Raw genomic sequence first — 21,607 nt, forward strand, 5'->3', positions numbered from 1 at the left:
ATTTCTGTCGACGACACTAGCTGACTCCACTACTGAAATAAAAAAAAAGGGGAGGGGGAAGAAAAACTCTCTGTACATCACAAACATGTCAAACAAAGCAAAATCAAGTTAAAAAAAAAAGGTTTTAAAGGAAATAATATAAGTCACAATTAAAAATAAAACATAATGTTGTATTATTACAATTAAATGATTAAAAATACATAGAATATTATATATTATATTATGTATTATGAGAGTGTTTATTAAAGTAAATATATACTAAATTAATATAATCAATAGTGTTTCAGTAAAATCAGTTACAAAAAAAAAAAAAAAAAAAAAAAAAAAAAAAAAAAAAAAAAATATATATATATAAATGTACAATAAAGAAATTAATTAACTACGTCGATCTCTTCTTCATCACTATCTATCGACAAGTCTATTATCGTCCCTGAAGAATGTTCTCTATAACAAAAAGAATTTTGTAAATTATTATTTGAAGCAAAAATATGTAATATTGGAGGCGTTGTAGAATTATCAAATATTTCCATATATGTGTGTCATATAATAAAAATACCTTAAATTTGATGACGAGCCAGGAAGCGACCTGTAATGTTGAAATTCCTGCGGACCATCCATACAGGACTTAGCCAAGGTGTTTAACCATTTTTCCACCCTACGTTTGCGAGATTTAATCGGCCTCGTGACACTAGATGGAGTCTTGTGTACCGTCCAAGAATTCGGCATTTTTGAAATCCGTAAAAGATTGGAACCTGAGGGACGTTCCACCGAATAATTTGGAGAAAATCCAGTTACACCCTTAAATTCTCTTAATCGGTCCGAGAGCTGTCCCAACTCAAAAATATAGCGGCAAATTTGTTCCAATTTTTTAAATCGACATCTGGAATTCTGGTACACGGATCACCGACTAAACAAACAAAACACAAACAAAAATTTTATATATAGATATTTTATAAATGGACCAGAACGAAATAATAAAAGAGACTATGAAAGGAAATATAAGAGAAACCTTAAACTATAAAATATCCACATTGTATCCCCTTAACATAAACATGTGTCTGAAGGTAAAAATTAATTCCTTCATCATCAACGAAGGCACTCGAACCAACACACCACTTCGCTTGACGTCTAATTTTCTAATAACAGTAAAATCTTGTGCACTGCACTCTATGCCAATGATCGAAGTACACAAATTACTAATAATAGTGGCAGCATTCTCAAATGGAATTTTCCAGATTGCGAATTGAAAGATCCCCAGTCTCTCTTCCAAATCCGCAACGCGAAGGGCCAAAAGTCGATGTTGTGAAACACTCGCTACTATTGGACTTGGTTCAAAAAGGGAAAACAATGAAAAAGATTGATTGGCAGGCACTTCACTACCTTGGTCACTGTAATTGTCAGAAGTCAACACTAAATCCGTATTATCTAAGACCGCACTATTGTCACTTATATCAAAATGTTCCAAGTCAAAAAGGTCAACATAATCCTCAAAAACAGTTTCACTATCATTATCACTCATTATCCCAAAATAATATAAAAGAAAATATGATGGGGAATATCAATGTGGTCACTAGAAGAGTTCACTACGTACTGAGCACTTACCAGAAGAATCATCACTAATGGTGATGATGGATCCCGGGGCATCATCATAAAGAACAGTGGTAGCATCACTTATTGAACTGGTATCACTCATGGTTACAAAGGAACTAACTACAAAAAGCTCCTAAGCACGATATATGGATCTTGAGATCACCATGCAAAAATTTGATGATAACAGCATTTTGGGTACACAAAGAAGACATCTAACCAGCTGGATAAATCATGACATTAGTACAATAACAACTTACCTCATTGGTGCACATCCTTCTTCAACATCACACATATATTGGCAAAGAACATCTGCACTCTACAAACACTCCTGTCAGCAAATTTCTGTTTTAAACCTTGAAAATCATATTACATTTTCAAAGCAATGTAATATTAGAAAATTCGCATAACAAAAATTTTAATTCAAAGTCCATCGCGGACGATGCACAATCTAAGGGGGGAGGACTGTTACATCCCGACATATATAATTTTTCATCTTAATTATAAATCTACTGTTACACGAATTTTCTAATAGCCCCTTTTCGTAGGCAATACCGATTGCATTTAAGATCCACGTATATTAAATAGTTAATTATTTGAATGAAAGGTGTATACATATATATGAGTATATTTGAATGTACACTTATAAAATATAACATTCATATACCTAATTATTTAAATATTTTAAATTATCAACTGGTTCTTTTAACGAAATGTTACCATCTCATTCATTATCTTGAGAGATGATAAATAATCGACATAACTATTATCATAGTAAAGTCGGTATGACAGATAATAAAGTAAAAGAATTCATAATGAAATAATGATGCATCTTAAAGAACACGTGTGCAATGCATATGTATGACCACATATACATATAGAACTAAAATATATGCATGTAATTATTCTTAAAAACAAACAGAAACACTGATTAAATGCATAAATTGCTTAAATAATTATGGATTAACAATCTAATATCAATGATCAATATCGATATCAAATAGACTGAATGTCGCTCAATTAATATGAAATAAAAGACACATACGATTCCTAGAAAATTCGTACGTGCTCTTAAACGTTTTAGCTAAAAACGTGCTCTTAAACGTTTTAGCAAAAATCGTGCTCTTTTTCTTAATCATCCCCAACAAAGTAATGAATTGACTAGTATATAAACCCATTGCAAATTAAGAGAAGATGTCAAAAGTTCCGGTGTAATCTCCGTGGTTAATATCATTGTTGAGCGACCCTTCAGTTTATTTCGTGAAAGTTAATCTATTCTTTCCTGTAACAAGGTGCAAGTTTTTGTGTTTCACTTAGAACGAATTCTTTCCTGAAAAGGTGCAAGAGAAGCAATATTAATATTTAGAACATAGTTCTTTCCTGAAAAGGTGCAAATTAAATTGTTTTTCATTTAGAATAGTTTCTTTCCTGAAAAGGTGCAAGAAACTACAATTTAACATTTAGAATAGATAAATTCATTGATTTAACTGTCGTAATCTTACAATAAAATAAAGCAGATTCTTGATTATAATTCAAAAATTGCTTCTCTTTCACATTCAGAATAGACTTCCTTCTTATGCAGGTGTAAGTGACGTAATACAACGAATTGTAACACGAAATAGTGTGCTTTATTATCAAAAACATTAAAGTTGTGTCACACAAGTGTGAACCGACAAGCTGTATCTTCATTCACTTAAAACAAATTCCGAGCTCTTGTATAACAACTCAGCGACTTCATTGAAATACGAATCTTCCTCGTAAAAGTGAGTAATCATATATGTAACCTATTTTATTAAATCATAATTATAATAAACTATTATAAAAGGGAATATTTGTCTTTTATTAACGCAAGACCCATAGTCTTTACGAAGTGACAACGATCCTACAAAATAAAAATATCAGGTTTTACCATCCTGATTAATCAGCACAACCCTCCCAAGTAAATAAATTAATTATTTGTTTAAAAACCAAGCCTTAGCTCGGGATGTAACACATATATTTCATTATAAACATTTGTAAACGGTCATTTTAAATTCTCTAGCAGTTTTGTTCTTACGCCGTCCGGCGAATTACAGAATTTGTTATATTTTCATTTTACGCCGTCCGGCGAACTTGAGAATTAGGGTGTTTAAAACCGACTGTTTAATAAATTCATAAAATCATTCAAAATCTTATTGAGTAAGCTATTTTTACGCCGTCCGGCGAACTATAGCTTTGAAAATTGGAGATCTACGCCGTCCGGCGAGGTTTTCATATCAATAAATTTTGATAATATCATTGTTTGGAATTTTGAGGTCTTAGCAAGGTCAATTTTACGCCGTCCGGCGAATTTTGACTTTGTACTCGACGTTTTACGCCGTTCGGCGAATTCTGTCTAAGCCCTTGGTTTACACAAACAATTGAAAAGAAGTCTCAATTTTTGATTTATTTGTAATATCAATTTTCTAAAATAACAATGTTATTTTCAGTCAGATTAGATTATGCCAGATAAACCTAAAATTGATAGAAAACCCACAAATAGAGGAGGAACAAACGCAAAAAGGCGATTTGATAAAACCGATAATCTTAATATAACAATTCTTCAAAATCAACAAGATTTTTCTACATTCTTCGATTTACTATTACATCAAACAGAACAATTAATATCCGTAAACAAGAATTAAAATAAAAAGGTTATAATAAAATTATTAATGTATTTTGTTTATTTTATTACATTCCTTGTATATGTAATGTTTTTCGCCATAGTTTGGTGGACAGTTTATTATTAAAAAGTCGGTTAGTAACCACAAATGAATAATTACTTCTCAATTCTTGAATATAATCAACATAATTATCCTTACGTTGAATTAATCTCAGGTAATTTTAAATCACATAAAGGTAATTTTCTTATTGATTATACATTAACAATAAATTTGGTAAAAGAATCAGCAATATCATCGTTTGTATCTATAGATAAAAACGTCATAATAACAGCAAGACAAGGTGCAATTTGCACAAGTGGTAGTACATTAATAGAATTCAGCGATTTTTCTCTAAGATTTGAAGCTATCGATTATCAAAGTGAAACAGAAATTATTGGAATTCTTGGTGTGCCATTTCTCGATCAAATTTATGAAACAAATTATTTCAATAGAATAGCAGTTTTTTATGAAAGAGCAATTTGGAGACGTGAAATCTCTATCCAAGGCCGAATCAGACGCCGTATTATCACTTTTATCCGAAACTTCTCTTTCCGAAGAATTCCAATACTAAATAGAATTCTTAATGAATAGATACAACAACGAAATTTCATTTAATTTAGTCATTTACCCAAATATCCACATATCTTCCCAAAATTTAAAAGAAAATAGAGGACTCTTCATAGTTAATCCTTGTTTAGATATTAACCTGATTAACGAGAATAAATTGGCTCCAGAACAACAATTAATAGATCCGAATCTCTATTATTGACTCCAGGACCAATATTCACCTCAGGAACAGTATCAATAACACAGCCCCACAAAAAAAAAGTGTCATGTACTTTTGACCGGAATACCCTAACCCTATGTATTTTGACGCGCTGAACACGAATCCGAAGTCCGTTTTGCTCCATCACGTCAGGATTTTTTTCTAACCTCAAAAAACATGTCGGATTTTGAGAAGTAGGCGATTTTTTTAAAAATTGATGTATTAACTTCAAACTTGGTATCTGGGGGTTTTTTGTGTCGCTGATTACGAATCTGAAGTTAGATTTTCAAAATCCAAAATGGCGGATCCAATATGGCGGACGAATTTTGAAAGAATTTTAAGATTTACTTCAAACTTGGTATCTGGGGGTTTTTTGGGTCGCTGATTACGAATATGATGTCAGATTTGAAAAATTCAAAATGGCATATCCAACATGGACTTCTATCGGACATATTAGATACGCCATTATCTGTATCTGGGGGTTTTTTGGGTCGCTGATTACGAATATGATGTCAGTTTTCAAAAATTCAAAATGGCATATCCAACATGGACTTCTATCGGCCATACTAGATACGCCATTATCAATTTTTGAAAACTGACATATTCGTAATCAGCGACTCAAAAAACCCCCAGATACACTATTGCACATTAATTTTTAAAAAATTTTGTAAAATAATGTCCCCCTACCAAAAAAAAATTCAATTCGTATGCCATATTGGATCCGCCATTTTGGATTTTGAAAATCTAACTTCAAATTCGTAATCAGCGACACAAAAAACCCACAGATACCAAGTTTGAAGTTAATACATCAATTTTTAAAAAAATCGCCTACTTCACAAAATCCGACATGTTTTTTGAGGTTAGAAAAAAATCCTGACGTGATGGAGCAAAACGGACTTCGGATTCGTGTTCAGCGCGTCAAAATACATAGGGTTAGGGTATTCCGGTCAAAAGTACATGAGACTTTTTTTTTGTGGGGCTGTGTAATAATTGCGCATAAACCTATCAAGTTTCACACCTACGTTAATAATCAACAACCCGAATTGACAGGTGTTCTTGGATTATCTTTTCTTAACACAGATCGTAGTGAATTTCGGTTATAACTTTACATAAAACTATATATAATATACAATATTAACCAATATAATTTTCGACATTGATAATAACAAAAATTCAGATTTCATTGTCACGTCCCGAGCAATGGTAGACTTTATTTATTGTTAAATAAATAATTGAGAAGCAAGTTTAGCTGATTAACAGATTGGTAAGATCTGCATTTATTTTTAATGTAGGATCGCGTCACTTTGAAAGAACTAAGGGTTCTCGTTAAATAAATTATATGCACATTCCCTTTTTAAAACGATTTATTGTTTAAATATTTCATAGAATAACAATTAGATATACTTACAGTTATTATCTTAGATTCAACTGACAATTAATAAGCTGCAACCGGCTGAACACGGCTGCCACACAGATTGCAATTATAAGATTTCAGTTCGTTAATATTCACTCATATACACGACTTTTACACTTTATTACAATTATTAATGTTTTTCTAAATGTTGCATTCACGTTACAGTACCTTGATACAAAAGAAACTCGTTTCTTTATAACGGAATTAACTTGCACCGAATTGGAAAGAGAAACAATTAATATAAAGAAATTATACGACAATTATGTAGTATCGAAATTAGATTCAATTATACAATTTTATTCCGTATTTTAAGTAAAGAAACGAATTTCCTATGATAATTACACTGACTCTAACTGCAATATACACGATTGAAGGGCCGAACTTAACAAATTACAAGAACGCGTCGAAGTTAATGACATTTGTTCTTCACAATTCAGGGGTTTATATATTAGCTAATTGCATAGAATTTAATGGGGGTAAAACACGTGCAAGAGCCAAAAAGTAGAAGGCACGTATTTGAGCTAAAAGATAGAAAGCACGTACAAAGTATCAGATTTCAGTAATAACTAATACATTTTCAACTCTTGAACAAAGGTTGATTTATAACATTTGAATTTATGTAACTATCTTATCGACAGTAAACTTAAGACAACTTCTCTTTGGCTACTTATCATTTGTCTGAGTAATAAAGTTTAGAAGCGCGACAATCGGACAATTATCATATGCTTAGATAATTTACCGACCGCTGCTCTAATACCTACATGTCGCTAGATTTAAATTGAATTTTAGTCGGATCTATAATCAATAATAAGGTTTTATACTTTATAATTATTAATTATACTATATAGTTGTATTTAATTAGGTATTAAGTGTTTTATTAATTAAATTATATATTTATGATAATTGTTTTGCATAAATGAAAAGAGAAATTAAATAGAAAATTTGAAACCGGGATGTAACAGTCCTCCCTCCTTAGATGAAGAACTTGAGGTTCGAGCGGTTTTTCCGAATACAAGTTCGAAAGGTGTAAAATTAGTTGATTCGTGTATTGAGGTATTGTACGCGAACATTGCGAAGGGTAATAATTTGTCCCAATCATCGTAGTTTTCCGAATATTGTTTGAGGAAATCTACTAATACTATGTGGCTTCTTTCTAAACTACCATTTGTTTGTGGTCTATATCCTGATGTTGTTACTTGTTGTACTCCGAAAATTTTGGATAGTTTTCTCATTAATTTACTTATAAAACTGGTGCCTTTATCAGTTAAAATGGTTTTTGGGGCTCCGTATTTGGAAAATAATTCTGTAGCAACAGCATGAGCTATCGTGGTGGTAGAAATATCGGGAATTGGTATTGCTATACAATACTTTGATAGGTGGTCTTGCATAGTTAGTATATGGCAATTGCCATCAGGAGTTGTAGGTAATTTTCCTACTGTATCTAGTGAAACTTTGTCAAAAACATCGAGGGGCGTGTCTGTTATTAACATGGGTTCTCTTGTTTTTGCTCTTACTAATTTTAACTCTTGACAAGTTGGGCATTTTCTAACAAATTCAGTTACTTGTTCTTTAATTCCTGGCCAACAGAATTTTTCTCTTATTCTACGATAAGTTTTTAATATTCCTTTATGACCTCCTATTTTGCTGTTATGGTATTCTGTAATTATATTTTCTCGAATGTCTTCCCTTGGAACTTCAACTTGTCCGTAACAGATTATGATTTTGATGTTGCTATTTTGGAAGGTTGAATTTAGTATTTTTAGAAATTCTCTTTTCATTAATTTGTCAGTGAAATCGCCTTTTCTTGATATTCTTATTTCTTTCACTTTGTTTTGTTGTAAAGTGATTTTTAAATTTTTAAAAGCTATTTCAACATCTTCTTTTATTAGGGGGTCGAAATGATTGCTTTTTATAATTAATGAATATATTTTATATTGTCCACGAGGGGTTATTAAAATTTGTCCTTTTTTAGGGTTTTTAATTTTTATTTCTTGAGGGTCGATTGCGCCTATGTCGATGAGTAATCGACCAATAGGGGTTACAAATTCAGAGTCAGCTGATAGAAAATGTACATAATTATTTCTGTAGTATGTTAGGTTTTCTCTACATCCTATAATGTTAGAAATTTCTTTTTGTAAGTATGAAATTTCTGGGAGTTTTGGAGGTATGAAAATTGGTGGAAGTTTTAGTTTTTCTTTAGTATAATTATTTTCTTTAGAGGCTTTTTCGATGATTTCTTCCTTTTCCTCTAATTCTGTGGTTGATTCATCTGTTAGTTCTTCTGGAATAGTAGGGTGTGGCGTAGATATTGCTAAAGGTCTATCGAAATTGATTGGTGTTACTGCTCTTTTTGATAGGTTATCAAAAGTTACAGTCTTGCTCTTATTTGAACTTGATTGCGGTTTATTAATTATAATTTCCTTTTCTGGGGTTTTTGTTTTTGTGGGACTACTTATTATTTCATTTACATTTCTTTGAATATTTTGTAGAATTTCGTTTATTTTCTCGGAAAATTCTTTATTGGTCCCTGGTATGTGATCATTGGCGGCTTCATGAATTTGAGGATCGTCAGCTCCTAATGAAGTGTTTGGCCAATCTCGTAGGGGTAATTCTTTTTCCTGTAACCAGTCTTTATGTTGGGCTAAAGATTGGTTAAATTGAGAGATTGATTTTTCTAATTCGTTAGCAATTTCTTCGCTTGTCTTATTATGAGGTGTTTCTTGTGTATTTTCTAATTTTTCTGGATTTTCTTCTGTTTGTTTATCCTGTAAATTGTCTTCTTCGGTAGAACTATCTTCACTTCCACTTAATGGTGGACTTACTGATATAACTATTTCCTCTTCTCTCATTATTAGTTCTGAGATCAGTTCGTTATTTTCGAAAGGTATTTCAGGTGGTGCGTTTCTTGGTGCATCTGGGTCGTATAGGGGTGGTGTGGGTATTTTTAGACTGGGTAGTACGCTTGTACTCTTTTTGCGTATTGGAGGTTTTGATTTTTCTACTTCTGAATCTGAGCTAGATAAAGAATCTTTGTTTTTAGTAGGTAATTGAGTAATTTTTCTTCTTCGTGAAACTCGTTGGCCTATTGTGCTTTTTTCTAATGCTTGTTTTGACGTAGAGGGTTTGTTTGATATTGAGGGTTTGGGAATTATTGTTTTTGGGGGAATTATTGTCTTTTTTGTGTGTGTAGAAGTGCTAGGGCCTGCAGTGTCGGTAATACGTGTACCTGTTATTTTTGAACGTGTGGATATACCTGCAAGTAATTTGCTTTTTGTTGTTTGTCTAGTTTGCATTAAAATTTTAGTTCCGCTTTTTTGTATAGGATTTTCGATTGGATTTCTAGACAGGGCATCTGCGTTGTGATTTAATTTTCCTGGCTTGTATTTAAATTCATATTCATAGTCTCTTAGTTTTAGTCTCCATCTTACTAACCTTTGTCCAGGATCTTTTATTGAATCGATCCATTTTAATGGTTCGTGATCGCTAACTAGAGTGAATTTCTTACCATAAATGTACGGTCGAAAATGATGTACTGCATATAGAACGTCTAAACATTCTTTTTCTGTGGTGGAGTAGTTTTGTTCTGCAGAATTTAAAACTCGAGAGAGATAAGCTATATGTAAATCGATTCCTTCTTTTTCTTGACTAAGGACAGCGCCTATTGCAAAATCTGATGCATCAGTGGTTATAGTAAACGGTTTGTCGAATTCGGGGTATTGTAAAATAGGACTTGTGCATAAAGCTGTTCTTAATTCTTTGAAACTTTTGTCTTCCTCTTTGCCCCAAACAAATTTGATATCTTTTTTTAACAAATTTGTTAAAGGTTTGGCCTTGGCTGAAAAGTCCTAAATGAATCTTCTATAGTATCCTGCTAATTCAAAAAAATGTTTTACATTTCTGGCAGTTTTGGGAACTGGAAAATGTTCTACGGCTTCTATTTTTTTTGGGTTCGGTTTTACACCATCACTACTGATAATATGACCTAAATAGGCCACTTCTTTAAAGAGAAATTCACACTTCTCTGGTTGTAGTTTTAAATCTGCTTCTTTTAGTCTTTGTAATAATCTTCTTATCTTTTTACCGTGTTCTTCCAAATTTTCTGCATATATTACAATATCGTCTAAATAGACAAATAGTTCAACTCCTTGTAGACCTATTAGTACTTGATCCATTAATCTTTGGAAAGTAGCTGGGGAGTTTTTTAAGCCCATGGGCATTCTTATGTACTCATAATGTCCGTGTACGGTCAAGAACGCTGTTTTTTGTCTGTCCGAAGGTTCTAGTTCTATATGGTGAAATCCACTAGCTAAATCAAACACCGAGAAGTATGCCGCACGGCCGAGATTATCGATGATCGATAATATATTGGGAAGAGGGTAGGAATCACCAACTGTCTTTTCGTTCAGGGCTCGGAAGTCAATTACTATTCTCCACTTCTTTTTTCCGGTTCCGTTCATCTTTTTTGGTATTATAAGTAATGGGGAGTTATAAGGTGATGAGGAGGGGGCAATAGCTCCTTCTGAAGTCTATCGATTACTTGGCGCGATCTAGCTTGTATTACTAAATCTTTGTTTTTATTTTCCTTAGTGCTAACTAAAGTGTCTCTAGCTTGTCTAGATTCATTATCTATGAATAATATAGGTTTTACAGGGTTAGATACTGTCACGATGGTATTGTGCCAAAATGAAATGGCTGCCTTCTCTTGTCTGAGGTAGTCTCTTCCTAAAATCCCGTCAGATTGTATAGGAAAATCTGAGGGTACTACTTGAAAAGTTACTAACTTTTTATCTAGTAATATTTGAGTTGAACCTAGTGTCGATATTTTTGTTGGGGTTATGCCTGTGATTTGAATGGATTTGTCTTGTTGGACAATTAATTCAGGCTGTAAGACGCATAATTTAATGAGACTTATATCTGCTCCGGTATCTATTAGTAGTGAGGCAGATAAATCGATGAAGTTAGGAGATTTTAGAGTAATTACTGGGGATTCTTTGTGTGTTCTGGTTTGCAATATAGTTCTTGTTTGCGAAGCATCATTACATTGGATTGACGCTCTGGTTTTTCTGTGCTTGTCGTTGCGTCTGATCGTCGAGCTACTTTGAAGTTTAAATACTTTTCTACAAATGGAGTAGGAGATTGTGAACGAGGAGGTGTTCTAACACCGCCATATTGATTTTGATTATATCCGTCAGCTCTTGGAGGAGGCGGATAAAATGAATAAGGGTTAAATTGCATATAAGGATAGGGGTTAAAATGAGGGGGATATTGAGGGACTGAAGGGTAATAATTTGAAGATGAAGATTGAGGGTTATAAGGAAGTTTTAATATTCCTTGGGGAATAGGAGATTGTGAGCGAGGTTTAGGAGATTCCTCGGGAGGATCAAAATGTACCTTTGGGCTGGGACTTCTGTCCCTTGATTCATAATTCATGTTTCTCAAACGATAATCATTTGAACGTGAATAGTGATAGTTATTACTGTAATTATACAATTGTTGTTGGTGTCTAGCTTCGTATTGAAGAGCAGCTTTAAAAGCATCATCGAGTCTTTTTAAATCTCTAGCCTCTATTACACTAGAAATTTCGTCAGGAAGTCCTTTAATAAAGGCATCTAATGCACAATCATTTAAGGGTTCTGTCATGTTATCTATTTTGTCGGCGGCATAGTTTTCTTCCAGAGCATTCTTTGCTCCGGCTAATAAAAGTGTTAGCCTGTCATAGAACTCGCTTACTTTTTCATTACGACCCATACGAATCGTAGAAATTTCGTGTAGGTGCCATGAATAGGTTTGTCTGGGGGCGAATCTTTGCTTTAAATGTTTTACTAAAGCGTCAATGGTTTCAAAATTTCTACCTTGAGTACTATCACGTGCAGCACCTTTTAATTTTGCCATTACAGCTTTTACATATTGATCTTCGCAATTAACAGAGATACTTGTTGCCCCGCTAATTATGTCTTGAATGAAGTCCCTTACAGAAGTGCTTTTACCATCGTAAAAGGTAATGTGCATAGTACCTTGTTGTATCGCGAAACATTCCGCCATTGACGTCACCATGGCGTCATTTAAGGTACGGTTAAATGTTGGTTCGTCTCCCTGGCGGATTGGGAAAACCGAGTTGTAACCGAATTGGGTTACGATTCGGTTACGATTCGGTTACGTTTCGGTTCATTGTGAAATAATATCGTTAATTGACGAAATATGTAGTAAATAACTATTAGTAATGGTTAATATACATTTAGAGAGCTTATTTATGCAATAATAATAATAATAAATTAAGATATAATTAATTAATAATAAGTGTTTTAAGTGTACAGTGAATACAGTTGTTGAATTACCATATACATATATGAGGTAAAATTCCTGAACTGTCACAGGTCCAAAAATGAAGTCTACGGGATCGAGCCAAGATTTTCAGGGATTGTTGTCCTATTGGATAGATCTTCGAATACCAAGTATTGTGAAGTTTTATCAAAACCTGTAGGATGTGGAGGGGGTTGAAATTTCCCACTTTTGATGAACACTCACCTTTTCAAGCCTTTGTAACTTTTTTCCTTTTTGTCGTACAAAAATTTCACTATAAGGTTTTTTTTAGGTTTTTTTACGTACATTTTGATAAAAATTATTAATTTTAAAAAAAAAAATTTTTTGACCCTTTTTTTGCAAAAATAAAAATAAATTTGTATTTTTCTCGACAAGAGGTATTTTTAATTTTTTTAAAAATATTTTCATTCGAAAGCTGAGATTTTTTCCGATGAAATATGTAATTTCCAGGAGGGCGTTTTTTTTTCTTCGAGTAATGAAAAAAAGAGTAAAGAGGTGCACCAAGTATCTCGCGCAACTGATGCGACGCGACATCTGTTTATTCATTGGTATATACAGCATAACTTTACGCTAGTAAATTTCATGAAACATTATTATTTCTCTACTTAATTAATATAATATGTGATTAAGAATATCATATTTTGTTGTATTTTAATAATTGAACAAAACTCATAACGACTAACCGGATTCACTAAAAGAGTTTTGTCACTCAAAATGTTTTAGTTATATAATATATTTTATTTACTATTTTATATTTTTCTAAATTGAGTTAATATTTCGTTGATACCAATTGAGAGTCATTTATAACGTTTAAAAGATTCATGTTTTCGTGAATGTTATAACATGTAGAACATATAGTCCATTCCAAGTTTCTATAAGGCAAGAGTATCTGTACTCGATCTATTTGCATTAACTAGTTTGTACTGTTTATTCCTATTAACTGTCGATTAAGAATTTTCAAAGTTTAGGAAAGGTGTCTTTCTGAAAATATTATTTTGACAATGACGTCAAGTCTGATAAAATCCTGGCGAAGCCAATGCTTTAATCCTCTAAATAAATTTCGGCACAACTCGGTTAATTTGCGTCAGGTTTCGAAAAATCTAATTTAGACATACCAACAGACGCAGTAGTGTGCGTCTCGTGTAGAGTTGAACTTTATAAATTAGCGAAAAAACGGTCGTTAGATTCTCCTCAAGCTGAAACCATTCCTGATCCGCATCAATCGGATAATGTTGATGAAAATCATGAAAGAATTTTTGAAACTGATATTTCTGATGATGAAAGTGATTATCTTCTTGGTTCCACTTTAAAAGTAAGATTACTTTTCTCATTGTCAGTTCCCCGTTTAGCTCAGTTGGTTAGGTTGTTAGGTATATACTTCGGTCCCGGGTTCGAATCCTACTCCTCCCAAATTTGTTTTCAAAACTTTCTGCGAAATGATAGGTTCCCAAAATAGAATAAGGCAAAAGACAAATTTTTTTATTGAATATTTATTTATTATTAATATTATTATTTGAATATAACTTGCCTTACCTTGTAAGCTTACCACAACCTTACCTCAACCTTACAACTTAATAATAACCTTACCACAGCCTTTACTCATAAGCTTACCTCGACCTTACCGTGTAAGCTTACCTCGACCCTACCATGTAAGCTTACCTCGACCCTACCATGTAAGCTTACCTCGACCCTACCATGTAAGCTTACCTCGACCCTACCATGTAAGCTTACTGTAAGGCGGACATTTTAGGTTTACTGTAAGTCTACTATGGGCTTACGATGTTACCTTACAAACCTTACATGTAAGCCTGCTGTAGGCCTGGTGTAAGATGTTGTGCTGTGTGGGTAGTCGTTATGAGTTTTGTTCAATTATTAAAATACAACAAAATATGATATTCTTAATCACATATTATATTAATTAAGTAGAGAAATAATAATGTTTCATGAAATTTACTAGCGTAAAGTTATGCTGTATATACCAATGAATAAACAGATGTCGCGTCGCATCAGTTGCGCGAGATACTTGGTGCACCTCTTTACTCTTTTTTTCATTACTCGAAGAAAAAAAAAACGCCCTCCTGGAAATTACATATTTCATCGGAAAAAATCTCAGCTTTCGAATGAAAATATTTTTAAAAAAATTAAAAATACCTCTTGTCGAGAAAAATACAAATTTATTTTTATTTTTGCAAAAAAAGGGTCAAAAAATTTTTTTTTTTAAAATTAATAATTTTTATCAAAATGTACGTAAAAAAACCTAAAAAAAACCTTATAGTGAAATTTTTGTACGACAAAAAGGAAAAAAGTTACAAAGGCTTGAAAAGGTGAGTGTTCATCAAAAGTGGGAAATTTCAACCCCCTCCACATCCTACAGGTTTTGATAAAACTTCACAATACTTGGTATTCGAAGATCTATCCAATAGGACAACAATCCCTGAAAATCTTGGCTCGATCCCGTAGACTTCATTTTTGGACCTGTGACAGTTCAGGAATTTTACCTCATATGTATATTACCATTAGCGGCAGCTGTGATATGCGCGTTAAACCCTAGATGGCGTTAAGGATCACTTTTTCGAATGAATTTCTAAAATTATGCCCTTGAGTGTCAAATGTGTAAGTGAATATATAAGTTTTAAAAAAATAGATCAATTTATTAAAACAACTTTTTTGATTTGTACAAATATAAAAAATAAATTTTTATAACGAACAAAAATTTTTTTAATGAGAAAAAGTTTTTTTCAAAATTAATCTTTTCTATTTTATTGAAGAAAAAGAAATTTTATTAAGAAAAAAATGTTTATTTTTGTTATTTGTTTAATTATTATTATTGTAATTATTATTTAAAATTATTTTTGTTATTTGTTTAATTATTATTTTTATTTTCATCAATAAAATGAGAAAGATTAATTTTGAAAAAAAATTTTTTCCAAAAAAATTTTTTATTCTTAAAATAATTTTTTTCCTCAATGAAATGAGAAACATTAATTTTGACATAAAAAAACTTTTTTTCCCTAAAAAATTTTTTTTTTCTGAATAAAAAAATTTTTTTTCTCAATAAAATGAGAAAGAATAATTTTGACACAAAAAAAACTTTTTCTTATTAAAAAAATTTTTGTTCGTTATAAAAATTTATTTTTTATATTTGTACAAGTCAAAAAAGTTGTTATAATAAATTGATCTATTTTTTTAAAACTTATATATTCACTTACACATTTGACACTCAAGGGCTTAATTTTAGAAATTCATTCGAAAAAGTGATCCTTAACGCCATCTAGGGTTTAACGCGCGTATCATAGCTGCCGCTAATGGTAATATACATATATGTATATGGTAATTCAACAACTGTATGCACTGTACACTTAAAACACTTATTATTAATTAATTATATCTTAATTTATTATTATTATTGCATAAATAAGCTCTCTAAATGTATAATAACCATTCCTAATAGTTATTTACTACATATTTCGTCGATTAACGATAATATTTCACAATGAACCGAAACGTAACCGAATCGTAACCCAATTCGGTTACAACTCGGTTTTCACAATCCGCCAGGGCTGTCATTTTGATAATTTTCATAGAATTTTAAGAAGTTTAGTAATATTCGTTTATGATATCTATATTAAAAGGAAGTCCTAGGATACCTATTATACTTGTGAAACCTTGATAATTTACAACTTGAAATTCGAGAACACTTTTATTTATGCAAATTTGAGTTTGACCTTCTGTTATTAGAGTTCTGTCCCTAAGAGAATATGTTATGGAACGATTTATTCCGAAAAATGAATTTAATTCTTTCTCTTTTATTATATTTATAGGCAAAGACGGGTCAATAATAAATAATCCTTCAAATTCTTTAAAGAATCGAGATTTTATTAAAATTTGAGGGTATAATTCTTTATATCTTTCGAAAAAATAGAAGTATGAACTCATAGAATTTCTGTGTGGTAGCACCTTTAGAACCTTAGGTTCGTTTCTTCTCCCAAAGTGGTATGCCTGACGCGACGCGCTTTGAACTACTGTATCCCGGCTTAAAAAGTGGTTTAAGTCAATGTTGTCGATCAGGCTTCTCTTTAGGGCGGTTTACTTTGAATTTAATTACGCGGACTATTACTTTATTTTGAATTATTATTTTTAATCAAATATAATTTTAGATATATGATCGAATTGATTCTTATAACGGTAATATATGATTGACCAATAGAATATAGAATAGAATATTACAATAGTTATTACAGTTACTATTATACAACAATACATTAATAATTAATTATTAAGATTAAATAATTTAATGCGAACGATTATTGAATTTATTTATTATTTTTCAATAGGTTATATATGTGTTAATATAAGTTAATATGATTAAAATTTTAATTACAAGAACATTTATAATAATGCTTTATGTACTTGATTAATTGCAACGTATGCAATAGTTAATGGAATTAGAGTTTTGAAAATAATTTGGATAATTTTTGATCTCAAATTCTGGTTTTTTGGAAATTTTGACCTTTGAATTGAAATTGAAGGTTTAGAAGATTCAGCTTCAATTAATGTGCGAGTGAAAAATTTTGTTTTAAATAAGCTATTTAAATATGGAGCTCCTAAAATACCAGCAATACCAAATTTGCTTGAGTAGGACACAAGATGAAATTCAATGTTGCTTTTACCGCAATTTAATTTTACTTGTCCTTTGGTTAAAAGGGACCCTTTTTTCAAGGAATAATACGTAGGTTCAGTTAGTAAATAAGGTACTATAGCTGATTCTTTTATTATATTAATTTCTAAAGAAGGATCAAGAATAAAATTACTTTCAAAATTATTAAAATCCTTGGATTTTAACGAAACAATAGGATATTTTAACCTTTACTTTTCGTGATTTGCAAAGTAAGACATTAATAATATTTTAGCTGTATGTAATAAGGATTATTGAGTTGTGACAATGACAAGTTAATTTTTAATCCAAAGGTTTATAATTACGTTTATAGATATAACTTATTAATTTTTATGTGAATTATGTTACAAATGAAATTCTCTAGGGTTAAGATTTAGGAAATCTTGACCTAAAACACCGGCTAAATCAGGTTGAGTGTCACAGGCGATTGTGCTAAATTTTACTAATTTTTTAGCAATTAATATATGTACTGTTCCTGTGGTGAAAATATATTCTGGGGTTAAAATGTAAGTTTCAGAGCGATCGATAATCGTTTCGGAATTTAAGTGAGTTTCTTTAATTAAATTAATATCTATGGCCTTATTTATGATGAATAGACCTCTCGAGTTTTTTATATTACTTGACGAAATATGAATTTTTGGATAAATTTCAGTATTAAAAATAATATTGTTAGTTTGATAGTTCATGAGTTTAACAATTTAACGAGGGAGACTGTAAAAGCGATGGTTGCGAAAAAATTGAGTAATGCGTCTCGTAATTCTCTGTCGAATTGTTTCGTCTTGTCTCTAAAGGGTCCTTTCGTGATCGATTGCCCAATTCAGAAAATACTCTGTTTTAAATAGTTGATTTAAAATGGTGCCCCCAAAATACCAGTAGTTTCGGTGTTACTTTGATAATCAATAACTCCAAAATCTAATAAAAATTCTGAAAATTGAATTTTAACCTCTCCTCTCATATGTATCGATTTTTGGAAATATACTGATATTATGTTTCTATCAATGATTGTAAAGGGTGAGATTTGCGATTCTTTGATTAAATTTGTCGTTAAAGTTAAATCGATAAGAAAATTTCCGCGGTTTAATAACCTATGATTTTGCTATTTTATTTTCAGAATGAATTTTGCTTTTATCATTTAATCTATTTGAGTTTTTAGACTTTTTCGCTGGTTTAAAGAAAATGGAGATATCTTCTTCTATTTTTAATTGTACGCTAAAAACATTCAATGGGGTTTCTATTAATTCTATAGATTCCTCATTTACTTTGCTTTTCTTACAAAGCTATGCACAATTAATTAAATTTATTTTCAGAATATTTAGACAACAATTATTGTTCATTTAGAAACAATATTAAGGGTTGAAATTTAAAATATTGTGTCCACAAAATACAGATATATATACTATGCACAAATGAAAAGAAAACACATTAGTTTGATGTAAAATTTTCAGTTTAAAAGGCTTATGAATTTTTAGGAAAATGAAATGATTGCAGAGCAGTGATATTTAATTACTCTTGTTCTAAGTATTGAAAATCGTCAACTTGCACCTTTTAAGGAAAGAATTAAATTTTCGAGAACTCCGAACTGCGAGGGGAAAATAAAAAGAACAATTGTTAATTTTTATTACTGGAATTTTTTTACAAAAGTGGCAATCCCACCGCTGCCACCAAATCAGCTGTCACGTCCCGAGCAATGGTAGACTTTATTTATTGTTAAATAAATAATTGAGAAGCAAGTTTAGCTGATTAACAGATTGGTAAGATCTGCATTTATTTTTAATGTAGGATCGCGTCACTTTGAAAGAACTAAGAGTTCTCGTTAAATAAATTATATGCACATTCCCTTTTTAAAACGATTTATTGTTTAAATATTTCATAGAATAACAATTAGATATACTTACAGTTATTATCTTAGATTCAACTGACAATTAATAAGCTGCAACCGGCTGAACACGGCTGTCACACAGATTGCAATTATAAGATTCCAGTTCGTTAATATTCACTCATATACACGACTTTTACACTTTATTACAATTATTAATGTTTTTGCTTCCTCTGGAGGAAGCTATGTAGTCCTTCAAATTATGAAATTATTAGAAATGCACCAAACAAATTTTTTTCTATTTATAAATGTCATATATAAGTCCCTGATCAATTGTCCGGATGTATGTATGTGTGTGTGTATGTGTGTGTGGATCCATTTTTTTGTGAACACGATAACTTTAATACGTTTTAACGGATTTGGCTAAAATTTGGTACGTATATTTGTCACATCAATATCTCAAAATGGACACAACAATTTTAGAAAGTACCCCCTAAAAAAAAATTTTTTTTTACTTTTTTTCAAAAAATCGATTTTAATAAAAAAATTGTTTCAAAGCTAAAATAAAGGCAATACATATAATAATCTTATTCCTTACGTCAAAAGAAACTGATTGGTATATATATAAAGTTTAGATTTCATTTAAATTTAAAGAATAAATCTTTAAGGAAGAATTCCATTATTCTTCTGATCTTTTAAAAAATTTCACCTCGTAGAGGATGTAGAAAAAGTTTTTCATTTATATTATATTAATTAAACTTAATAATTGTTTACAGTAATTAACTTAATTAATATTATAATTAGTTTTGTTATAGGGACCGTCCATATACCACGTGGACAATTTTTTAACGGAAAAAGCGATTATACCGGAATCAGTCGATAACAGCAATAAAACGGTTGAAAGAGTGGAAAAGGTGGAAAAAGATATATTTTTTGAAATCATTTATCATATTTTAAAAATAATATGTATATAAATTATTAATTTATTGCTTCCTCCAAGAGGAAGCAAATCTTTTGCTTTGCGCAATGAGGAAGCAAAATGTTCATGAAATGAACATAAACTTCTTTTATAAAAAGGGACCCCCATCTTGTTCTAAATGTTGCATTCACGTTACAGTACCTTGATACAAAAGAAACTCGTTTCTTTATAACGGAATTAACTTGCACCGAATTGGAAAGAGAAACAATTAATATAAAGAAATTATACGACAATTATGTAGTATCGAAATTAGATTCAATTATACAATTTTATTCCGTATTTTAAGTAAAGAAACGAATTTCCTATGATAATTACACTGACTCTAACTGCAATATACACGATTGAAGGGCCGAACTTAACAATGAACGTATTACAAGAACGCGTCGAAGTTAATGACATTTGTTCTTCACAATTCAGGGGTTTATATATTAGCTACTTGCATAGAATTTAATGGGGGTAAAACACGTGCAAGAGCCAAAAAGTAGAAGGCACGTATTTGAGCTAAAAGATAGAAAGCACGTACAAAGTATCAGATTTCAGTAATAACTAATACATTTTCAACTCTTGAACAAAGGTTGATTTATAACATTTGAATTTATGTAACTATCTTATCGACAGTAAACTTAAGACAACTTCTCTTTGGCTACTTATCATTTGTCTGAGTAATAAAGTTTAGAAGCGCGACAATCGGACAATTATCATATGCTTAGATAATTTACCGACCGCTGCTCTAATACCTACATGTCGCTAGATTTAAATTGAATTTTAGTCGGATCTATAATCAATAATAAGGTTTTATACTTTATAATTATTAATTATACTATATAGTTGTATTTAATTAGGTATTAAGTGTTTTATTAATTAAATTATATATTTATGATAATTGTTTTGCATAAATGAAAAGAGAAATTAAATAGAAAATTTGTTACCGGGATGTAACATTCATAGAATCATTCTCTTTAATACAACTAATCAATAGGACAAAAACAAAAATTTTAGATTCCCAAAATTTAGGAGAAATTTAGGTTTAAATAAAGCCCTCTTGAGAAAATATATCAGGCGAATATACTAGCATAAGAGGTTGCAGTTGTAAACAGGCGCGAAAGTTTGATTTTATACTCTCGCACTACTGTCTAGCGCCAAGTGCGTTGGTCCGTAAGTAATACAAGACGAGTTGTGTCAGACAGACAATAGTCCGATAACACTAAAACTCCCTAGTAGCAATACGGCTATACGGTTCCAAGCCGCCATTATCCGTATTCCCCTATGAACTCATACTTTCATTTTATTGAAAAACATAATCAATTATATCCAAAAATTCTTTTGGAATCATATTTCTTCAAGGATCACGAGTGTTTATTCATACTT

At 31.1% G+C, this 21,607-nt stretch overlaps 1 protein-coding gene across 1 annotated transcript; it reads right to left on the reverse strand.

Annotated features, from left to right (window-relative positions):
* Window positions 1-571: 571 nt before the first annotated feature.
* LOC127282264 (uncharacterized) lies at window positions 572-1,584 on the reverse strand. The gene is made up of 2 exons (XM_051306440.1): window positions 1,010-1,584; window positions 572-907 (listed from the first exon to the last, which is right to left on the reverse strand). The coding sequence occupies exon 1, from the start codon at window positions 1,517-1,519 to the stop codon at window positions 1,016-1,018; it is 504 nt and encodes a 167-aa protein (XP_051162397.1). The 5' UTR covers window positions 1,520-1,584; the 3' UTR covers window positions 572-907; window positions 1,010-1,015.
* Between the last annotated feature and the right edge of the window lie 20,023 nt (window positions 1,585-21,607).

The sequence above is a fragment of the Leptopilina boulardi genome, unplaced genomic scaffold (assembly GCF_019393585.1).
Source record: "Leptopilina boulardi isolate dan_hultmark-lab unplaced genomic scaffold, ZJU_Lbou_2.1 LbouV2_292, whole genome shotgun sequence".
In the NCBI taxonomy this organism is placed as follows: Eukaryota; Metazoa; Arthropoda; class Insecta; order Hymenoptera; family Figitidae; genus Leptopilina; species Leptopilina boulardi.

Excerpts from the sequence above, each read along its gene's own strand:
- LOC127282264 (XM_051306440.1), bottom strand. The coding sequence starts at position 1,519 with ATGAGTGATAATGATAGTGAAACTGTTTTTGAGGATTATGTTGACCTT.